The following is a 7,584-nucleotide window of genomic DNA, read 5'->3' as shown; positions in this document are numbered from 1 at the left end:
TAGATGCAGGGAAGGGATTCGAAAGCGATCCAAAATGTTTCAAACAATTAGTTCACTGTGTTTTTGGAAGAAGGCAACGACAATTGCATTGTTGGGCATATTTTCAGCAATAACTATCCTCCCTATGTAAGAGTTCAGTTGTTTCCACAGTAAGTGGAGGTTCACACAATACATATGGTCAGTCATGTGGTGAGTGAATAGGTTATTGTATGAGGCCTATTGAATTCAAGGTGTGATCTACACTTGGTTAGCAATCACACGCTACCAAATGGAGGCCTCAGTGGGGTTATTCTAGCCCCGTGAGACAGTATAGTGGAGATTTTAATGTCATTTTGTACTGCGTCACAGGTGCAGATGAATCTAGCGGATGATCAGGGGGCAGTCATCGTTTGACCTCTCTCTGGCACGGCGTCACATAGCACGTAGCTGGTTCATTATACAGTCCACAGTAATATCCCTATTTGCATATGTGAGCAAGCTATTTCTGTGAGGATTACAGTAAATTGTTTATGCCACCAGCTTTTTGTATTAAATCAGTTTATAGTTCAGTGGTTTTGTGTATCTACTCTTCATCAGATTGTAACAGTATCCCAAAACTCAACCGTTGTCCAATTGTTTAAATAGCCACTGAGCTTGGGATGGTTGATCTTTGAGTGCAACCGGACGCATTTTCACTGAGGTGAAAGTTGAATAACCGACCGGAAGCCCTGTAGTGATAACACTGGTGGGTTGCAAATACGTACCACTTATGGAGCCGAATTGCCGTCAAACTGAAGCATGCGGCGCTCACCAGTACCGGAGTTTATGGATTTTTCAGCATTGTATCGATGGTTCAACCAAATGAGCTAGACTCAGAACCGTATTGGTATACTGTGGACACAAATCAAGCGGAACGCCCTAGTATTCTAACGGGTTCTCTCAAAAGCACAAACGATGCGGCCTGTAACTTATATAGTTACTTGATCAACACCCGTTTGCACTAGTTTATCAGGCCTGCAAGTTTTGAACAACCTTTCAGGAAAATGAAGGAACCATTGTGCCATGCAGTATGCAATTATATATATACACTTGAAAAATCGATATAAACAGAAATAGACGGTTCACTTTATTCATAATAGCTTGTATTGGCGACTTTAGCTCTCAGATTTATTTTCATAAGTGGGGAGAGAAATGCTGACCAAAAACTTTTATAGTCCAACTGGTCTGAGAAAAAACGAAAGAAATTCTATTATATACTGAGTATCTTTGTCCACATAGTGGAAACTGATGTGCCTTCGACTGAGACCAAGCTGCAAAGGAAATGAATTTTTTTTAAAAATTGTCAGCACCTAAAGAAATAGATAAAATTTATGAAATTATACATGAAGCAAGTAAACAATTTCAAGTTGTGATGCTAACTTCATCTAGCATTTGTCTGTACGTTGTAGATGTGAATGGAATGTTGCTGATGTAAGTCAAAAGTTAGGATATACTCTGATGTCACTGGCTTTTTTAGTGTGAGTAAAGTGAGGGAATGCTAGGAAATGGTAATTGTTGGCTACAGTAAACGTGATATAAAATTACGATCAAATCGGTTTATAGAAAGACATTACAGCCATTGATAACTGCAGCTCCAGTTTTTTTCCACAGATTTTTGGCTGGTCGTTCACATTTGGTATTATGGAGCGAAGTGAATGGGCTTCCCGCAAATTTTTTTACTGATATTACTTGGGGTTCAATTTAAACCATAAGACAGGGCAATTTAGCTCGTCCAATCAAGTCAAATTTTCATAGGTTTTTGGCTCACTGGGATGCCAAACTGTATCTGGCCATTACCGAAGATCCACATAACTGATCGATCTGAATAAAAATCACTTGAGACACATTTTTAATATATGAAATTCAAACATATTTATTTAAATATATATATATATAATTGAATTGGAGTTACATTAACATATTTATATATATATATATATAATTGAATTGGAGTTACGTTAAGTCAATGCGCATTCTTTTTTGATGATAAACGGTCTGGTTGTTCCAGTAGCAGATTGGTCGACAGCGGTTAAATCCAATCATGAATGCCCACTGAGTGTGAATACTCATTTGGGTAGGTGACCTTGGTTAGTGGACAGCAAAGGTCCGAGACCAAGTAAGGGAGTGACAGACAAGTCTGGCAAAGTGTATCAAACGTCCGTAGGTTCACGAATGTCGACTGAAGGTCGGTTAGTTCAAGTGAGAGCCTATTTCGCCCTTTCTTTTCTGAATGATTAAATATACGAGGATGGTTTGATAGGACGTGGAGAACTAGAAGAAAATGGGATATTTTATGATGGCCCGAGAAACGACCGACAAATCTGAATGAACGTTAGGAAAACAAGCGACCAGTAGGTGGTAGCAAACGCTTTCTATGGGTAAACACCTTGGAATCCGACCAACTTTGTGCTGTCAGAAGACGGCTAAATCGTTACATCACGTATTAAAAAACTTGTTCGTTCTCCCGTAATGAACGCTTGCCAGTTATATTAGGATACAGCGGTCTACTCTGTTTTCAGAATCTATTCACCAAGTCAGCAACAATGAATCGTAGATCCTAACATACTTCTGGAAATATTTTGAACCTCCTATATAAGGTTCTGTAAAAGCATGTAAACTCACGTGAATTCGCCGAAGATAGGGATCGTTCTTCTTATAGGCTTGAAGAATACCTCCTCTAGTCGCTTTCTTAATTGTGTCAAAGTAGTCCATTATGTCATATGGATAGAAAATTGATTTGCCTGTTTCTGCAAACTTGTCAACAAGTTCAACTCCCACAGCTTCTCCACAAATACCTTTTAGAGATAAAAGTAAAGAACATATCTTCAAGGACTGCTTAAAATCTAGGATGCTTGTTTGTTGTACCGAATTCCCAGTTACTTATTTAAAGAAAGTGGTATTTGCACCACCGTTAAAATCTCGTGATTCTATTAGTGTATAGTGAAGGTTTCGAAAAGGTTCACAATTCCAACTTGTTGGGCGGATGAAAACCGACTCGAATTTCAGCTACAAGCCTAAAAAGCTCGGTAATAAGCTATTGAAAAAGTTGACAGTTTGGATCTTTGTAACAGCAAACGTCATATTGCAGAACAAGGGTATTTCTGATATTTTGTGGCTTGTTTTTTTGGTAGGATTGAAATAAAGATGTGTGGTGGGTTCCTCCTGGAGCATGACGGACCATCAAAGGCTAGAGCGAAGTGGCCAGCAAACACCCTTCCACCATGTTGGTTCAGCTCGTTTAATTTTAATGAAACCGCCGGACAGACACATAGCCCTTAAAATGTACTTCAAAAACACCAATCAGTACAGTGACCTGTCTACAGGAAATCAATTGCGTTGCTGTTGATGATAAAATGAGACCTTACTTGGTGATAAGCACCGAGACGCAAGTTTCATGTGATATTTTCCGGATATTTAGTTCGGAATCATAAGAGACTCTTTTTTGTACTATGGGTGCCGTTATCTGAAAGAAATACTGACCTTGATATTGGCCTCAAGCATTTTCCCTTCTAAAATCTACGGCGATGTTTAAGTTTCGCAGGTTAGTGATCAAAATGAATGCCGTTCAGAGATGGCTTCTGATTTGAATTGAGACTGAATACAATGTAGTCAGAGGTTCGAGGACTGCGCCTACCTGATGAACCTCAAGCAGGGGCAAAACCGGTAGTTGGCTGTTGAAGGGTCTTGAGAACGAAAATGTACTGCAGGATCTCAAATATCGTCCAAAAATCGACCAGAAGCCACCTTCCTACGGCACATTCAACAGAGCAATATCACAAACGAGGAGTTAAGCTGAGATTAACTTGAATCCCCCTTTGAAACCGCTAATGAATGTGGTTAACAAAATTCGTGTTCTGTAGGTTATGAAAGAGAGAGGCTGTACGCTCCTGTGCTAAGGCCGTGATCCCAAAGCAAGGAATTGGTTAATTAGCCTAAACGCACGACCTAGGTGTCCTATCTGACAGGTAACTTGTAGTCTAATTCCCCAACGGACTGCCAGTAATAATTGCGGCGAAACCGAATTCTACGAACTTCACCTGCGTTTCTTCAGTAGTCGCAATTGGGCAGTGAACACTATATTGAATTGGACGTGGGCAGACAGTATAGATAGGTAGACCGTGGTTCTATAGGAAATTAACAGTAAATCGTGAGGAGAGTTAAAGAAAGGCTTACGGATAGATTGGACCTTGGGCAGTTAGCAACACAGGATGGCACACGAAGTGCAGTGTGCTATAGGACAAATTAAACGGGAAAATTGTTGTTCAGTTCAAAGTGGGGCGAATTTTCAACAACAAGCCCGGAAATAAATGTAAACAAATCGTCTACAGAAATCCGGTTGAGGTAGAGTCAAGTTTGTATAAAATAGGACGGTTCGGTCTTGAAACTTGAGCAGTCACGGATGGATGATGAATTAACCTGAGGAATAGGGAAACAAATAATTACGTCACGTAATTAACAGAGGCTATTGAAGAAACTTACTCATCTTCACATCCTCTTTAGCTTCATCGGTTGTGGGACACTTTGGATGTTTGTCAATGGCCTCTTCCACGATGTGCTTTAGTGCACTGCGTGAAAGAAGATAACCCGGCCCACCAGAAAAAAAGCCATTTTGCCGCACGCTCTGGAGAATAAACGAAAGGCGATTCAAACTAATGTTTTCCCTGAAATCCTTCTAAATCAATGTAAGTGGTACTTTATTCCATGCTGCTGTTAGAAAACCATCACTAATGAAAGTACACGACGGGAGACTAGTACCTTTTATTAATTATGGCGGAGTATTGACAGTATCATTTTTGTTCAGCGATTAAATATCGATCACGAGATTTCTGGTATACTGTTTACATTGGTGCGCAAAAACTTCCAGTGAAATCGCAGTTGGGGCCGCCAGACGTATCTGGTCACACTGGTTCCTTCTGAGCAGAGAGACTCCTAATTAGAGTAATCAGCCAGTCCATTGTTTCATGTAATTTTTGAGTAAGGTTTTAGCCGAAAATTCAGTTTGTCATCCATCGTATTCTATATGGTATTTCCTCAAAATAAGGCCCTCCATTTTGATCCGTTCGAGTTGGTCACTTCCTGGATGAGGTACCCATTGGGGAGGAGGGGTCAATCGAACTCATTCTTTCGTACAAAATTCGAAGGCACCTGAGTCTAACATTTATTCTTTTATCCTTGTGTGATATATGAAGTTTTATATCTGCTGATTCGCCAATCTGTTGTATGTGACTGTTGACCCGCTCCAGTGCCTAGTACTGAGAAAAAGACTCACAGAAGGGAACACAGCTATATTCCGAACAAGCGAGTGCGAGAGCGTGAATTCGTCCGGGTGCGAAAGTACAACGGTCTCAGCCTATTTATTGGTGGGACACTGTATGAACTTGGTCCAATGCTGACGCTGTTTGCTGCGCTGTTTGAATTCGATGAAAGGCTTTGAAGCGTTTCATTTGGAGGGGGTATTGCCTCTCTGGTCAGCATCTAGCGGAGCTGAGGGTCTCAGTAGATTTCGGGCATTCAGTGGTTGCTTCCAGGAATCTGACCTTCCTGATATAATGTATATTTGATGACTTATCATGTCATTCTCCCTAGTTTGTCTCACTGAAACATGGTTTTCGCACAGTGAGCAGTAAGCATGAGCTGCAACTAACGACCATGCTGCCAGATGTATCCGCGGAACCTCATAAATAAAACGGGTAATCTACAACTTTTCTCGTGATTTTCAGGTCATTCTCATTGGACTTGTCATGTGCTGCTTCACCCTCCTTTGTCCTTGGACTTATCATCAATTCAAGGACATTAACTATGACGAAGTACTAAAGCCAAGCAAGATAAGTCAGTGTTGGTGTATGGCTCATTTGTTAGACTGCTGTGTCCTACCGCAATCTGGTTCCACCTGGTCGTCCTATAGGTCGATGAAATTCACACTCGTTGTTCGTATGAGCATTGGTAGGCAGGTTTCAAGTGCACGGAGTTTTTATTTAGGAAATAAAAATACTGCAACCTGTTGGGGCAAAAAATCTCGCCTTACATTTTCCACTGCCATAAGTGTGAACGAAGGTGACTTCGGAAAAGCTAGGTTAAAAGATACGTGGATTCATTAGTTTTCGACGATAGTGCGACTCTCTAATCGATCATCTTCAACGGCTCAGCAGTGGCCGTGGTATTTTTGACTGAGCCAAATGGCCGTCAATTTACCTGTTGGGGAGAGGATCATCCTATTTCCCATAACCCGAGCCACTTTGTCGGTTTAATGGCCCTAAGACTGAGCTGTCATTGATCAGCCGAGCATTAGGTTTTGTAAGTGTTCGTAGTTTGTATGGTACATTGAGATTTTTTGCCATGCAAACAATTTATGGAAGCAGTTCTTTGTGGGAACGGTCCAGCTAGCAAGCCCATTAGGCAGTAACAAGAAGGTTTGCTAGGAGTAACCAGTGTAGCTTCACGTGATCTTTGAATGACCTGACTTGTCAGAGCCAAACGGGAGTCACTTGGTCATACCGAAATGTGTTTGCATTCCCCAATCTGTGAAAGGTTGGCCCTTATTGAGGAGCAGGACAGCCAAACTGTTGGCGAATTTCGGTCCCTGGCGGGTTGTCTGGTTCTTCAATGGGTCACTAATTAATAATCCTTTGGAAAGATAAACGTATCTGTGGAGAACGATTTAGGGACAGCATCGTGTACGCGAGACTCCAGTTAACATGAATCAGAGATTCGCAAAATATTTTATTTTGGTGGAATCCGGGCCAGAGGATATGAAAGTAACCAGTTATCCTTCCTGCGATAGATCACTATCGGGACTCAGAGGTCCATTTGCACCTCTGGAGCATTCTCTCCTAAAAAGAGTCAAAACTTTTCCCTTTCTACACCTCCTCCGTCTCTGTTGGAGGGAGCGTGCTTTCTCTCGTACTTTCTACCCTTTACCATCATAGACACACGGTCACATCCATTTCTCTTTAACTAAACGCGCAGGACGAAAACGATAGGACTCTGGTGAGTACTTCCTTAGAAATAAATGCCCTTAACTGTGGTTGAGCTACACGGTAAGCACTATACTTTTGTCAGATGGAGAGTTTCATACATCCATGTCCGGATAATACTGCTGCGTGTCGATTTGGTGGGACTATTATGCGCTTTAAATCAGGAGCGTAGGTGATGAAAACTGCCTACAAAGCACTTATTGTCACGTAGTAATAATGCACTGCTTTTCACGGGTTCCACCTAACACCTTGGATGAAAACATAGGCAAGAAAAACTTGGACTCACCGGCCACCGGAAGCCTGTCATGAACAGTTCATCAGGTGAGTGCTCCAGAAGCGCCTCGCGTAGGCTTGCCATATTTACATACGCATCATCATCAGCCTTGAGAAAGAAGTCGTATTGGTCAGCAAATTCATACACTTCTCGAAGTATCTTGCGCATCTTTACCCAGAGGTGTTGTTTGATTTCTGGAACTTCCAAGTCAATCTCTATATGAACGCAGTATTTGGAAAAGGGACGTGGACATGGTTGAGTCAAAAAACGTTGTATATAGATATATATATATATATATATATATATATATATATATAT

General features: G+C 41.2%; 1 protein-coding gene across 1 annotated transcript in view; it reads right to left on the bottom strand.

Annotated features, from left to right (window-relative positions):
* Nucleotides 1-1,127: 1,127 nt before the first annotated feature.
* Nucleotides 1,128-7,584, bottom strand: part of T265_09722 (hypothetical protein) — a gene marked incomplete at both ends in the record, with an annotated part of 9,598 nt that continues 3,141 nt past the window's right edge. The window contains 4 exons of the mRNA XM_009175885.1: nucleotides 1,128-1,289; nucleotides 2,641-2,813; nucleotides 4,498-4,639; nucleotides 7,279-7,481. Coding sequence (XP_009174149.1) covers nucleotides 1,188-1,289; nucleotides 2,641-2,813; nucleotides 4,498-4,639; nucleotides 7,279-7,481 — 620 coding nt within the window. The remainder of the gene's footprint in view (nucleotides 1,290-2,640; nucleotides 2,814-4,497; nucleotides 4,640-7,278; nucleotides 7,482-7,584) is intronic.

The sequence above is a fragment of the Opisthorchis viverrini genome (genome assembly GCF_000715545.1).
Source record: "Opisthorchis viverrini unplaced genomic scaffold opera_v5_308, whole genome shotgun sequence".
In the NCBI taxonomy this organism is placed as follows: Eukaryota; Metazoa; Platyhelminthes; class Trematoda; order Opisthorchiida; family Opisthorchiidae; genus Opisthorchis; species Opisthorchis viverrini.
The sequence above is the reverse complement of the archived record's forward strand: the minus strand, read 5'-3'. Positions and strand labels throughout refer to the sequence as shown.